This window comes from Lissotriton vulgaris, chromosome 4_1, assembly GCF_964263255.1.
Source record: "Lissotriton vulgaris chromosome 4_1, aLisVul1.2, whole genome shotgun sequence".
Classification (NCBI taxonomy): Eukaryota; Metazoa; Chordata; class Amphibia; order Caudata; family Salamandridae; genus Lissotriton; species Lissotriton vulgaris.
In genome coordinates, this window is record NC_141691.1 from 169756081 (window position 1) to 169771496 (window position 15416).

At 43.7% G+C, this 15416-nt stretch overlaps 1 protein-coding gene across 2 annotated transcripts in view; it reads left to right on the forward strand.

Annotated features, from left to right (window-relative positions):
- COL4A6 (collagen type IV alpha 6 chain) overlaps positions 1 to 15416 on the forward strand; it is a 759488-nt gene that overhangs the window by 720021 nt on the left and 24051 nt on the right. For both annotated transcript variants that reach the window (XM_086918466.1, XM_086918467.1), the window contains exon 44: positions 6076 to 6192. In XM_086918466.1, coding sequence (XP_086774592.1) covers positions 6076 to 6192 — 117 coding nt within the window. The remainder of the gene's footprint in view (positions 1 to 6075; positions 6193 to 15416) is intronic.

Below are 15416 nucleotides of genomic sequence, written 5' to 3' on the forward strand. Positions count from 1 at the left end.
TGCCCTGGAGTCTCCATGGCGGCTATCGCTCTGTGAAGCTTTTCGTAGCGAGTGGAGTTCAGGCCTCCTGTGCGCCTTTTTGCCCATACCACTTCTGCCCAGACTTCTGAAGAAGATACTATAGATACTATAGATATTATAAAACTCAGCAAACGAGAGGGACAAAAAAAAGGGCGCGGGACAGTTAATCTACTAGAGAAATGGGAATATGGGCCATAAAGACAATAAGGGAGGAAAACCCTACTGGAAAACCCATAGGGTTGTTAAAATTGCTCTCACCCACTTAATAGTGGCATGCTTCATCCTAGGGCCACGACTGAGATTTGGTCTGCACCTTTCAAATTTCAATTCCAAATAACAAAGAGTATTATTATGATAACAATCACTCATAGATGCAAAACATGTAATTTGTTTTCCCAAAAGAACAGCAAAACAAAGAGTCTTCACTTCAGTTCTTTTTTTAATTCAGTTTTCTTTTTAAAATTGCAGAAAGCCAGATAGCCAACGCGTTTCGTCCGTTACCGGTCTTCTTCAGGGCTATACAAAATACAAAAAACACATATTTACAAAGTGCTATTTACAAATATACATTAAAGACAATTTAATCATATTACAAGAACCAGAACTTGACACAATTGTTTCTTAATTCTATTTAAGATTTCATTGGGGAAAACGTATTGGTGACAATATAAACTTCAACTTCCACATAGTATATGCATGTTTACATATAATAAATATATTTGCTATAGTAAACAGATTAACCCCAGTTGCACATATTCTGATATTGTTCACTTTCTAATCTGTATAATTTTATTCGATCAAAATTTAAATTACCATTAACAAAGTTCGTTAAAATGTATAGAGAGAAGAAAAAAATAGTTCATTTGATATACCTGAATCAATTCCAACAGATGGCAGATGCGCGTAAAATTCATACCGCTGATTATTTGTTGATCTGTCAAAAATAATCCAAAAGATAGAAAAAAATATATAGAAATATATTTCACATTATGTATTCAATAATCATATCGTTTTACTATCAGACCCCCCTGTTCATACTCGAGAGTTTTGTCAGAACAGATGATTAGTGAATTTCCCAAGAACCAGTCACATCTATAGGGTGACAAATTACAATTATAGTAATGCACATAGTAATGCGAAATTGATTTTTTAGGAAGCGGTATATGGGAAAAGCCATCATTCATTAAAGTTATGAGAGATTAACTTATTCAACAATGGTGTACCTAAAAATGTCTCAATACTCACTTATTTATGTTCTTGTTTTATGTCGAAATAAGTACTCCAAAGTATTAACAGTTGTCAATGTTGATAGTCTCAATCAAATATTTAGGCCTAAAGGCAAGATCAATAAGAACATTTCTTTTTAAGAAGGTGTTGTTTTTTGTTTTGTAAAACTAAACATATATAGACATCATCCCAATTGTGCAGTTAAAATAAGATTGATAAACAATCTCCAGAATAAGTGCTGCCTTAATTTGTGTTCATCAATATAGAGATATATAACATGACATACATACAAATTGCAACCAATTAAAAGAAATATATATATCATCAGAAACAGAACCGTCTACAGTTATTTATATTCTTTTCCATTAGTTTGACTGTAGCCGTTATTCTGAAAACCAGTAGGAGGCTATATCAGATGACATCACGTAATATATGTTGTTAAAATTTAAAAAACGGACGAAACAAAATACGTCTGTATTTCAAATCATTATTATGCTATGCAGTCTGCACATTTTCATATAGCTTTTTTATTTTATAACCGTTATGCAAAGGACCACACTTCGATCAGAATGACTCCTAAGAATCTAAGAAAATGATGGCATCCATATTGGAAATATACAGTTTAGACAAAAATAGTCACCTATTGATTAAAATTATCATGCGTTTATAAACGCCAACAGTTTAAAGATACAACAAAAAGCGTGAGCGTTACTCTAATCCAAACTCGTTGTGTCACATCATTATCGTGTGCTGGCTCAGTCCTTTGCCATAAGAGCAGTACATCTATCCAGATCCATATTCTGAAACTCATCGGAAACTTTGTAGCAACATTTCTATGAGAGACAAATGCCGCACACGCACACATCGTGGTCACCGAAAACAAGCGCCATTTTAAAGTGGCAAATGCAGTGGTACTGAAATACGAGTGATACATAAGGTAATACAACTACAGCCATACTATGCGGATATTACTAAACTGGCATACATCAAAAAAGGAAGATTTAAAAAGCGACTTAGCCTGTCATTATAAAATGCTGATTAGCTACTCCTACTTACCACAGAGATGTATGGTCATCGGTCACAATGCGGTCGTCTGGTTCACTTGTTTGGTAAGTGACCAGTCATTTTATAGGCGACGTCTTGAACAAATTCAAGCCAATTAATGAATTGGCAAGAATTTTCACAGTCAATTAGTCGCAACATGATTGCGTCATATTGATGTAAAAAAACGATGCAGTCTTGGAATGGTAAAAGCGAATAACAAAAGTCTATGTCGTATCTAGATGGATGCACCTACAAGCACACAATTCAATGTCTTTTTAACAAAAGACATCAATGATATTGTAATTACATAATTAACTTCAAATTTCCCAAAGTGGATCGACATTTAAAAAAATAATCCAAAAAATCTATTGTTGCACCGATGGTTCATACCAAAATTATTATAATATATAGAAGTGTGTTCATCAGCATGATCAATCCATACAGCGAACCTGTATGTCATTTCATTCCACATTCAATGAGAAGATAACAGAAAGCGTTATGTATATCTCAAAGAGCGAGCGCGCCATTTTGAAACGGTCAATGCCGCATGAACAGTCTATTCAATGCCACAATCCCAAATAGAATCCATTTTTAGCAACAAAAGGTCACGCCGGATAAAATGTTGTTTTGTTTAAAGACATCTTCCTCAGCGAGACCATTTTATACAGCAAGGCTGTACTACATCTCATTCCACATTAATTGGAGAGGTGTCAAAAAACGTAGTATCTATCTCAAAACAGGCACCATTTTCCATTTTAGAACGGTCAAAGACGCAAAAAAGATCTATTCAATGCCACAATTGAACCCATCCCCTAATACGATTGGTTATTTCTGATTCCATAACAACCGTTGTAAGTTCACAATGATCAAACATATCATATATTGAAATCTCAAAAACAACAGTGTATTAATAACGTGATGCATTCATTTATTAAATAACTGTGTGTGAGAAAAGGCTATGCTAAATACATATAAAAATGAGGCAGATCACTGAACCACATATATTGATACCGATATTATACCAAGCAGCCAAGTTCTGTTACACATACATATAAGAGCCTCTATCAAAATAGTTCAGAATTCCTGATCCAGAAAATCTCACTGCCATTTCCGGCTATTTGGGGATGTCGATTATTCTTCTTCATTAACCTACAGAAAGTGATGATATTCATTATTGGTGTTCATTCCCTGATGGACAGCCCTCAATCTACAAATCCAGCGTGACTTACTTTGCCTCAGAGATAGTGTCCTTCACCCCCTCTTACATTCATCTCTACATGATCAATAGCATGAAAGCTAATCTCATTATATTCTGGGTGACATCCCAAGATATGTTGCGCCACAGGGCTACGAGTATTGCAGTGTCTAATGTCTCGGACATGTTCTTGTATCCTTATTTTCTAGTTCCTCATACTGCTACCCACATATATCAGTTTACAATGACAAATAATCACATAAACTACAGAGGTAGTATTGCAATTAATGAAGCACCCAATTGAGTAGGTCTTCGGTCCATTGTACTTAAATGTGCTGATTTTATTCATACCGAATCTGCTAATGGAACAATTTCCACATACAAAAAAACCACAGGGATTTTCAGGTAGCCATGTTTTGGTGAAGGTCTTAGTAGGTTTGATATAACTAGGGCAAATGATGTTTTTTATTGTAGTGCCTTTCTTATATACCACCCTGGGTTGTTTGGGCACAATATCCTGCGGAATAGTATCGGACTTGAGAAGGTGCCAATTTTTTCTGAGTATGTTGTAAATATGGCTGCTATACAGTCCATATTCAGTCACAAAGATACACTGGCTATGGTAGTCATCATTTTTTCTCTTGGTTTGTGTAGTGAGAGTATCACTCCTTTGTTTTCTCCTGATTTTACATTCTGCTTTTTTGATGTCAACAGGATCATAACCCCTAGTTGCAAAATTGTTCTTGACTATATTAATGCCTTTCTCAAAATTGCAGTCCTCACTGCAATTCCGACGGACACGTACCATTTCTCCGTAGGGGATGGCAGCAATTGTGTTCCTCGGGTGACAGCTTGTCGCATGCAGAACATTGTTGCATGAGGTAGGCTTCTTGTACATGTCACTATGAATCATGCCATCTCTGACATAAAGTCTAAGATCCACGTAGACAATCTCCTTTGTGGAACTATTAAATGTCAGTTTAATATTGTGATCATTAGATTCAAATAGCTGAGGTACTCATGAAGAGCACCCCGCTCCCTTTCTAAATTAAAAAGATATCGTCAATATAACGAACATAAAAGAGAAAATGGTCAATCCAAGTTTCTGCTCCACGACCCCAGGCATGCTCCATCTCATACAGACCCATAAATAGGTTTGCATAAGATGGAGCAAACCTGGAGCCCATTGCCGTCCCACGTCTCTGCATAAACCATTCGCCCTCATGGAGAAACACATTTTGAGTCAAGATTAATTCAGACCTAGACAACAACATATTACTATGCTCCAAGTGACACGCATTACGTTTGTACAAGTAATGTTTCAGTGATCTAAGCCCATTTTCAAGTCCAATACATGTATAGAGACTTTCCACGTACTTCGTGACAAACGTGAAAATCCCATCCTCCCATGTCATATCCTCCAGTTTACACATGAGTTCATCCTAGGGCCGTTAACACAACCTAACGCAGACTTACGCTCAGGGTGTAGCGCATATTTTTTACAGAAAATGCTTTTTTCATGGAGGGGTCCCTATTGCAGAAAGAAAAGATATTTAAAACTGTCTGAAGTGGGTGTCCCTATCTTTATTGATTATGGGCAAACATAATAATAATACCCGAGCACAGGGCACATCAACTTTCACCCTCCCGGATGGAGGAGCATCACGTCCGCACAATGGGTACTCCAGATCATGCAACATGGATATTCCCTACCCTTCCTCCGGTGCCTCTGGAGCTACCACCCACATAACAACTACAAGAGGACCTCTTGTATATACTCTGAGGAGGAGTACAGGCTCTCTTTACCAATGGAGTGATAGGAATGGTGCTGGTACCAGAGACTACTTGTTATTCCAGTTCTTTCCTGGTGCCAAAATACACAGAGGCATTCGTACGATCCTCAATCTGCACCCTCTGAATTTCTTCCTCTGGTAGAACAACTTCAAGACGTTTACCCTGGTCCAAGTTCTATCAGCACTGAACACAGGAGACAGGATGGTGGTATTGGATTTACAGGATGCCTGTTTCCACATCCCCGTCCTGCAGTCCCACAAATTCAACCAGCAGTTTCAAGTAGACCAAGAGCACTTTCAGTTCACTGTGCTTCCTTTTGGCCTTAGCAGTGCACCTCGTGTGTTTACAGAAGTGATTGTGGTTGCAGCCCATATGCAGAACTTTGGAATACCAGCCTTCCCATACCATAACAACTAGCTGATAAAAGCTGACTCACCTCAGTCAGTCCCAAACCACTCCAGAAAAGGCGTTACTAAAGGTAAGTAACTTATTCATGTAAGCTTATAGGTATGCATCCATCTCATAAGTGTCTCAATTTAGGAGAGCTATGTTTATACTATTAGATGTGCGTCTGTCTTATCTCTGTCTGCAACATTATTCATATAGACATGGAACCATCTCATCTCTGTCTAGAAGGCTCTATTTATGTTAATACGTGTGAATCAATTTCCTCAGTGTCTGCATTAAAGAAGGCTATGTTTACGCAAATAGATGTACATCCATCTCATCACTGCGTGCATTGAAGAGCAATCTATGTAGCAGCTTTATTTTAAGAGCTTGTGTCTTCTTCCAAGGTCCAAAAGGCATTGCTGGTAAACCTGGTCAAGCCGGAATTAATGGTTTGCCTGGTGATCCTGGCCCACTCGGAGATTCTGGTTTTTCTGGTATTCCTGGACCTGTCGGTTTTGAAGGTAATTGTTTAATGCATTGTGCATAATGTGTGTCCTTCAAGTAGCTATGTTTTGCATTAAAACCACAAAACACTTGGTAAAAGGAGTGTTATAATGTGTTACCAACTTAATTTTTGGTGGCTACTTTAGTTCATAGAATTGTGTAGTTGTATATAGCCAGGACAAAACCCCTATTGTGAGGTGAGAGAAGAATAAATATGTTTTTGTCAAATTAAATGAAGTGACCTGTATTCATCCTTTGAAAATATTATCAGTCCACACTCTTAAGTACCCTTGACAGATATTCCACCATATCCAAGCCATGCAATGCATATAACAGTCCTCCAGATGGTATGACCTTGAACAACTACCAACAGCTACACACCGGAACCTTAACTAACCACGTTAGCAGACCTACAAACAAGCATACACATAACAGGAGCTTAGCACCTACATCCACACTAGTGATAATGCATCTCAAACAGCCAGAAACCAGACACAGATCTATGAGGGAATCCTGGATACAGGGCGGAGCACACACTTTATAAATCTATGAAACAACATGAGTGAGTAAGGAAACAGAATCTGGAAGATGAATGAGAAGGGATATGGAGGAGTCGGAAGCACCTGCAGTACACAAATACATAAACATCAGAATTTTCAAGCATAAGGCTGGATGTGGAAGCTTTTTCTTAGCAGTACCCCTGCATGCCGGTAGGTGGCGTCAGTCAACTCCGTTTGACGTCGTCAGCGTTGTGACGTCAGCATCATCACTATAACCACCACTCTGTCATTCTGATGTCAGTTCTTTTCTATCTGAGCCAGCCAGCGCTGATCTGTTGAAGAGCGCTACCCCCTGTCAATTTTTTACAGACTTTTTTAGACACTTTTGTCGACTTCGTTGGTGGGTTTAGGCATGTGGAGCAAGAAGACTTTGGAATTCAACCCACGTGGTGCCTGTCACGACGCCATGTCGGTCACTGACCCCCATTTACTGTGTCTCTGGTGCGGCTCAGAGGATGTAGGGACCCCGTGGAACCCACGGCCTCCCATTGGACCTGGTCCCGTGTCCAGACCGATGCCTGTCGCACCTTCACAGCAACCTTCCCGGGCGTTGCGTTCGACGCCGAGGTCCTTGGCATCACCAGCGCCTCCCCGCTCCTCATTCATGACGACATGGAGTCGGTCGGGTGTTCCCCCGACGCCGAGACCGGCACCAACTGAGCCGTACGGCTCCATGCCGTTCACACTACCCTATTCTGAAGGGTTACGGATGGAGAAAGATTGGGAGGGGGAGCAGGATGCTTTAGAAATCCTGCACTAACAAATTGTGGACTGGTACGAGGAGTTGGGTAATGACAATGGTTTGGACACCTCCCCAGACTCTGGCATGCTGAGGAGGGAGCATAATTTGCCATGGTGATGCGTAGGGCTGCGGAGGTCCTGGACGTGCAGCTCCCAACAGTGACTAATGTCTTGACAGAGGTCCCGCAGCCTGGGGTCTCCAGCTTGGAACCCTTACTGCCCTTTAATGAGGCCTTAAAAGACGTCCTTCTGGGTACCTGGTCCAAACACAGGACAGGGGCTCCTGTGAATAGGAAGATAGCCTGCCGCCATCGCCCTGCACCGGTCGACTCACTTTTCCTCACCACCCACCCCACAAAGTTTAGTGGCCCAGGCTTCCTCTTCCCGTGGCGTGTTCCCTTCCACACCCCCGGACAGGGATTCCAAGAGACTGGAGAGTTTCAGAAATAAAAAAAAATCATCCGCAAGTCTGGCATTGCTGTCGGTGAACACCACATGCCTTTTGGGCCGCTATGCCCATTTGATATGGGACACAGTTGTGCAAATGCTGCCCAGAGTCTGAGCTTTACTCTCCCAAGCTATTTCAGACGGGAGAGACGCAGCTAAGTTCACCATTAGATGTAGCTTGGACATGTCGGACTCGCTAGGCAGGGGAATTTCCATGATGGCGGCCATTCATTGTCACGCGAGGCTGAGAACATCGGCTTTTTCGTGGTATGTCCACGCTAACCTCATGAATATGCCCTTTGGTGGCTTCCATTTTTTTGGAGACAAAGCGGTTACTGACCTTGAGAGTTTCAAAAACTCGCGGGCCACGGCCTAGGGCCTCATCCGCTTTTCGCTCCTCTCGTGGCTATGGAGGGGGCTATCAACCACACCAACCCTACTCTTACCAGCACAGCAGGCCCTGCAAACTCAGTAACCTCTGCGGGGCTGTGGCCGCGGACCAAAAGTCGAGCCAAGCCAAAATCCCCCTCCTTCACTGCAAAATCTTCCTAGTCCGATCCTCCAGGATCACTCTCAGCCGGTCGGTGGCAGAGTACGCCATCATCTCTACCACTGGCAAGATATCACATCGGACAAGTGGGTATTGCAAATAGTCCGAAGGGGCTATTCCCTCCCCTTTGAAACTACCCCTCCATCTATACCCCCAGTGTGCAATCAGCTGATGGAGGATCACTTGTCTTACTCCGCGAGAAAGTCACGACTCTCTTGCCCAAGGGAGCTATAGAGTGGGTTACCAGGCCAGAAGTAGGCAGTGGTTGTTATCCCGGCTACTTTCTGTTCCCAAGAAAGGATAGAGGCCTTTGTCCTATCCTAGACCTCAGGGCCCAAAATTACTTACTCAAAAAGGAGAAGTTCAAGATGCACACCCTAGCTTAGGTCCTGTCTGCCCTGGACCCGGAAGCCTGGATGGTAGCGCTAGCCTTGCAGGATGGCTATTTTCATATCCCTATCCTACCTGCCAATCGTCGCTACCTACGCCATGAACAGTTTCAATTTTCACTGCTTCCCTTCAGCCTCACAGCACACCTCAAGTGTTCACAAAGGTGATGGTGGTGGTCGCAGCCAGTCTTCCCCTATCTCGACTGGTTGTAGAAGGCGGGCTCATCCCACATAGTTTTCTCCCACCTCCAGACTACGCCAAACATCCTGCATTCGCTGGGGTTCACTATCAATGTGCCAAAGTTACACCTGAGCCACTTTTAGACGCTCCCAGTCATTGGAGCGGTTCTTCACACAGTGCATTTTTGGGCCTGTCCGCTCGAACACGAGTCTAGGATATTCAGGCTATGATACTGATTTTTCAGCCCCTATCCTATATTTCAGTAAGAATGACTCTGAGATTGTTGGGCCTCATTGCCTTCCGTAGCCTGCTAGTGACCCATGCACAGTGGCTCATGAGGGCTCTGCAATGAGACCTGGAGTTCCAATGGGCACAGCATCGAGGAAGTTCCGCTGGCCTAGTTCAGATTTCAGAGGGCTCTGCAAGAGACCTGCAGTGGTGGCTAACAGACCGCAGTTGGTTCAAGGGCAGACCCCTCTCCCTTCCCCACCCAGATCTCACAGTAGTGACGGATGCATCCCTTCTGGGATGGGGTGGCTATCTGGGGGAGGTGGAGATCAGAGGACTCTGGTCTCCAGCGCAAGCCAAGCTTCATATGAATCTGTTGGATCTTCGGGTGATCTGACTGGCACTTAAAGCCTTTTTGCTGTCAATAAAGGGAAGGCTCATGCAGGTGTTCCCGGACAACACTACCACCATGTGGTACTGCAACAAACAGGGCGGAGTGGTGTCTTATTTTTTATTTTATTTACTTATTGCATTTGTAGAGCGCGCTGTCACCTGTCAGGCATCCTGGAGCTAAAAGTGAATTGAGCTGGCCTACCTCCTTTAGGACCTCAGCAACCCCTAGATCTGAGGCCCTGCGTTTCTGGACTTGGCTGGAACAGCAGGGCATTTTCCTGGTGGTTCAACACCTGGCTGGGTCTCTCGAAAACCAGTGCAGACGAGCTCAGCCGAAGGTGTCTTGCGGATCACGAGTGACGTCTCAATCCAAAGGTGGCACGCTGTCTCTTTCAGCGGTGGGGAGAGCCTTGGTTAGATCTATTAACTTCCAAAGAGAACACACAATGTCAGCTGTTTTGCGCGTTGGAGTTTCCAAGGTGGCTCTCGCTCGGATACACTTTTCATTGCGAGTGGAGCTCAGGCCTTTTATGCACCTTTCCGCCGATACCATTCCTTCCCAGAGTGCTCAAGAACATTAGGAGCGAGTGGGCACAAGTTATTCTTTTGGCTAAAGACTGGGTACGGAGAGTTCGGTATCCCGAGCTTCTAGACATAAGCAGGGTCCTCCACCCGAACCTGTCCCCTCTCCGCCTCCTTGCATGGCGATTGAGCAGCGACAGTTGATAGCTTACGACCTCCCTCCCGAAGTCTGTGAGGTTATTTTGGCAGCCAGGCTTCCCTCAACAAAACTTGTATACACCTACCAATGGAATAGATTTTGTAAATATTGTACAGACCGGTCTGTTGACCCTCAATCTGCATCTTTATCTGATGTCCTCCTGTTTATACTTTCGTTGACCCAGCAGGGCCCTGTTCTGGGCACCTTGAAGAGCTATCTTTCCTCTTTTTTCGGCTGCCTGATCAGCCTTCTCTTTTCAAATCTTCTCTGTGCAGCGGTCCTAAAGGGGTTAACAAACTTGTTCCCCTCTTCACTCTTTATTATGCAACAGTGGGACCTTAATTTGGTTCTCACTTTTCTGATGTGCGCACCTTTTGAGCCACTGCACAACTTCCTTCTAGGACTGCTCACCATCAAAACAGCCTTCTTAGTGGCAATAACATCTGCACGGAGGGTGAGCGAACTACAGGTACTGTCATCACAGCCTCTTTACCTGACAGTCTTCCCGGATAAAGTGGTGCTCCATACAAGGGCATCTTTTCTCCCTAAGGTGGTGACACCCTTTCACATGGGACAGTTGGTTACTCTTCCCACCTTCTATGAACTACTGCACCCTTCCAAGGAAGAGGAGTGTCTCTATCATCTGGACCCCAAAAGAGCATTATTATTCTATCTCGATCGAACTAACGAGTTCCAGGTGGATGACCAGCTCTTTCTCTTTATAGAGTACGTGGGTGCAAAGAAAGGGCGTGCTGTCTAATGGAGGACTATATCCTTCTGGGTTATCCTCTGTATCAAACTTTGTTAAGCTTTAGCTAAGAAAGATCCACTGAAGGGCTTAGGGCCTGTTCCACCAGGGCAAAAGTGTGCCACCATGGCTCTCCAGCGTGCTGTCCCTGTTTCTGATATCTGCCAAGCAGCCACTTGGGCATCGCAGGACACGTTTGCCAAACACTACTGCCTGGATTCCCAGGGTCGCAGAGACGGTCTGTTTGGTCGCTCAGATTTGCAGGATTTTCTTGTCTAAACCTTTCCGCAGTCCCTCCTCTGGGAGATAGTATTGCTTGGGTATCTGTTCAAAGGTAAGAAATCTGCGGCTAGATGTCTCTATCGGATGGACAAGGTATTTACCTTCAGTAACGCCTTATCTGGTAGAGACATGATCTAGATGCAGATTCCTTACTGACCAACCCATCCTCCCCGCATTGCGGAATTGTTTTTAGTGTCAGGAAAGTTCCCCATCAGGGCTCTAGCTGTTCATTTTTTAACACACCATGGTCACTCACTTCATGGCTTTGCGCTTCTGGCATGTAAAGTCATGAAAAGTACCGATGTCAGCACCCCGGATTGGTGGTTATACTGACGACACGGACGTCACAACGAGATTGACAACGTCACACAGAGCTGACCTACACCACCTGCTGGCACACAGGGGTATTGCTAAAAAAAATCTTCCTTATCCAGTGTGACGCCTGGAAGTACAAAGGTAAGGCATCTGCGGCTAGATCATGTCTCTACCAGATAAGGCGTTACAAAAGGTAAGTAACTTGTCCGATATGCACTGAACAGGAAAAGAGAGAATTGCTTTGCATTTATGATATAAATACAATACAGAATGTTGGATAATTAATTCATGCATTTGTGGAAAGGCAGAGATTATAATGTAACAGACAACCATATAAGAGATTTGGCATTTACCTACAGGATAGAATACTACAGGGAAGATGATGTGTTTGGTTTGCAGCACGTTGATTCAAAATTATAACTTGCGTGTGGAGGTCTCCGCCATCACCTCTACTGATTTTTATGTGCAGAGATCTCTGCACACAGTAGTAAATATGGGAGGGATGGGGGAATGGCTGGACCATTGATTATTCTATAAAATGGGAAGAGTAAAAAGTTAGGAGTAAGGAGAGGTTTAGGGGGGACATGCACAAAATAGTAAGCCCATTGCAGAGAGTGTGGCGTAATGGCCAGAGCTGCCGACTTTGGTGCTGGGGACCCAAGTTCGAGTCTCTATGTCAGCTCAACACTGTGTGATTCTGAGCAAATCACTTACTCTCCCATACCTAGGAACCACGCCTAGACACCCTCAAGAGTAATTAGCCACGCTATACAAATCCAAGTATTATTATTATTGGTATTCACAAACTACACTTCTATAGGTACAACAGCCTAAATGGACACAAATCCATCGTAAATGTGCCCAAGTGAAGCACATATACTAAGGCTGTGAGGAAATGGAGTGTATTATATGATGTGGTTGTAATACACTTATCAACCCCTTCAGGGCCAGCAGGTTTCATCTGAAAAACCATCAGCTCCTCCCTCTGTAGCTATGGCACAGAGCAGCAAAGCTTACACAGAGGAACACGTGTAAAGCATTTAAACAGCACCAAAACAATTGCAGAAAAAATCAACACCACACTCAAGAAATCAAAATAACAATTTATAAAAATATACTGTATTTTTATAAGAATTTGGACACAAGAACAAAAAAGATCCACCAGACAGTTCCAGAGATACTAAGCAATAATAAATCAAATCAATTTCACTCAACCATGCACAAGCCTTGGCAAAGTCACCGAATTGAACTTTTCAGAGAAAACGTAGGTAAGTGCAAATGCTGTTGGGTACAAGTACTTGGGGAGACCAACTCTGGCAGGAAGCTAGTTAGGGGGACCAGCAAGGTCCCCAAGAACAGCTACCTTCTCAGAAGAAGCAGTCCTTCAGCAGTTCCTGGCACTTTGTCTGCGTTGTAATGGATTCCTATGGAGTAGTCCTGATGCAAGGGATGCAGAATGCTGAAGATGCTCCAAGGATACTGTGGTTGTGATGTGGTTGATGGGGGTCTTCTGCAGGGATTCCTCGGTCCACGAAGATGGTGATGGGGTCCTGTTTGTGCGGTCTACATCCCACAAAGTCCTCTACGGTCTGGCTGAAGTTCAGTTGCCACTGGACTTCCAGCCACGCAATGTTGCGGTCACATGCCACTTGTTACTGGGACGATAACTTCCCTTCTGACGGTCCTAGGAATTCTCCGACAGTACTACTGGGTTCAGCGAACTTGGGTGCAACTTGTTTGTTGGTTCTTGGTCCTTGGTGTTACACAGCAGCAGTGGTAGCGGGTTGAAGACTTTGGGCTACCAACTTGCCCTAGCAGGCTTCTTCAGCAATTGTGTCGCTATGTTGCAATCAGGATGTCAGTCGAATAGCCCTTGGACATTCTCTGGGCTTGACTGGGCTCTGGAGATGACTTCTCCTTGAGCAGGAAACGGCAGTCACAGTCCTTCTCTTTGCTAGCCACCAGGTGCAGCAGGTGTCAACCTCGTCAGTGCAGCCTTTCTTTGCTGGTCCCTTGGTGCAGCAGGGCTGTCCTCCTTCAGTCCTTCTTTCCAGTCAGTCGAGATCTGAGTTCTGGGTGAAAGGGGTTCCCTATTTATCTTCAGAAAATGCCCTCAGGGTAAGATGCAGTTGGTAGCCAATGGCCTACCAGGTCCCCTCCCTCCTGATGACCACGTTCTGGAAAGTGTGGCATCTGGCTATCCTAGGATGCACCATTCTGGCCACTCCCAAGATGACAAAACCCCTCTCTCAGCACTCAGAGCTCCTTAGCCCGCCCCCAGGTGTGGCTACCAAGGGGCTACACCTTCTCCTCTCTTGTCCCCAGGGCCAGCATGTCCGCCTAAACAATAGAGCAGCCCCTCTCCCAAATGTTACTCATTTGCCCTACAAACCAGCTTCTCCCTTGAAGCTCGCCTTTCGGGCAAACACCCATGTGGCTTCCTGCAGGAGGGAGGAAATCCTCTCTCCCATGCAAGCCATTATTTTGTCCTTTCCTGGGAGTCATTAGCAGAGGGCAGAAAGCTGTCTGCAATACATCATATAAACAGGCACTGGAAACCTGGGGCTACTAAAGTGGCAACTTCTAAGTTGCACTTTTGCCCATCAGTAACATTAAATTCAATTTGAACATTAAATCAGATGTAATGCTCTGATTCATTTGATACCAAACAGTACCAACCTTAGTAGTACCATTCAGAAGTTGGTAAGGGTGATAGCCTGTAACTCTGTACTTGCCAATGGGGCTACTAGCCTTTCCCCAGTAAAAATTATAATTGAGGGTTTTTACTGCTGAAATATGTAAGAGTACGCGTCCTACTTTCTAAAATACAGCACCCTGCCTTAGTGCTCATTAGGCCTGCCAAGAAGTGACTAATGTACATTAAAAGGGGAGGTTTGGGCTTTGCCATTACTTTAAATGGCAACGTTGAGTTTTAAACTGCCCTTCCAGTCTACAATTGGCTGACTGGGAGCCATGTTTTACCGTGTCGTACTCATGGGGGCACAGTTTGTGCTGCAGTCCACGAGAAACACCTCAACCTACAGGCCCTAGATACCCCTGGTATCATATACTGGGGACTTACCATTAAGTTGGGTTATAGCAATTAGGGACAAGCCAATTAAATATACATCAATTTAAGGGTCAGAGCACATGCACTGAGTCCAGTTTAGCAGGGCACAGGGACTTTCAGAACCATTACACCAGTACTTAGTAGTCGAAATTGGGTTGAACAGTGGGGGGGCTTCAAGCAAAAAGTCTGTTCCTTATAAAGATATATTTACATACATCAGAGAAATTCGAGGATAGAAAAGAGTCTATATGTTGATGCCCAGGACGAGGTTAGGAGGCACGTTTTGAGGAATATGTCAAACTGGGACAAAGGCAACATAGCATAAGTGTCTGTTTTATGCTTAGCACCCACCATTCATAGAAGATGCTAGATTATATAGAGGGTCCACTAGCATTGTCACTCGGTTGTCGACACTTAGGAGATCGCCCAGAGATGCTAGAATGAGCAGAGCATCCCCAGAAAAGAGCAGACCTCTTTATGAATGTTACAGTTTCTCAGTGCAATAAAGTGCATTTCTCAACCACAAACTCTACTTAAATTGTGTAGCAGATACACTAGGTATTCATTTCTTTGAAAAACTACTTAAGGTGATTTCACCTTAGAAACATGCCTTAAC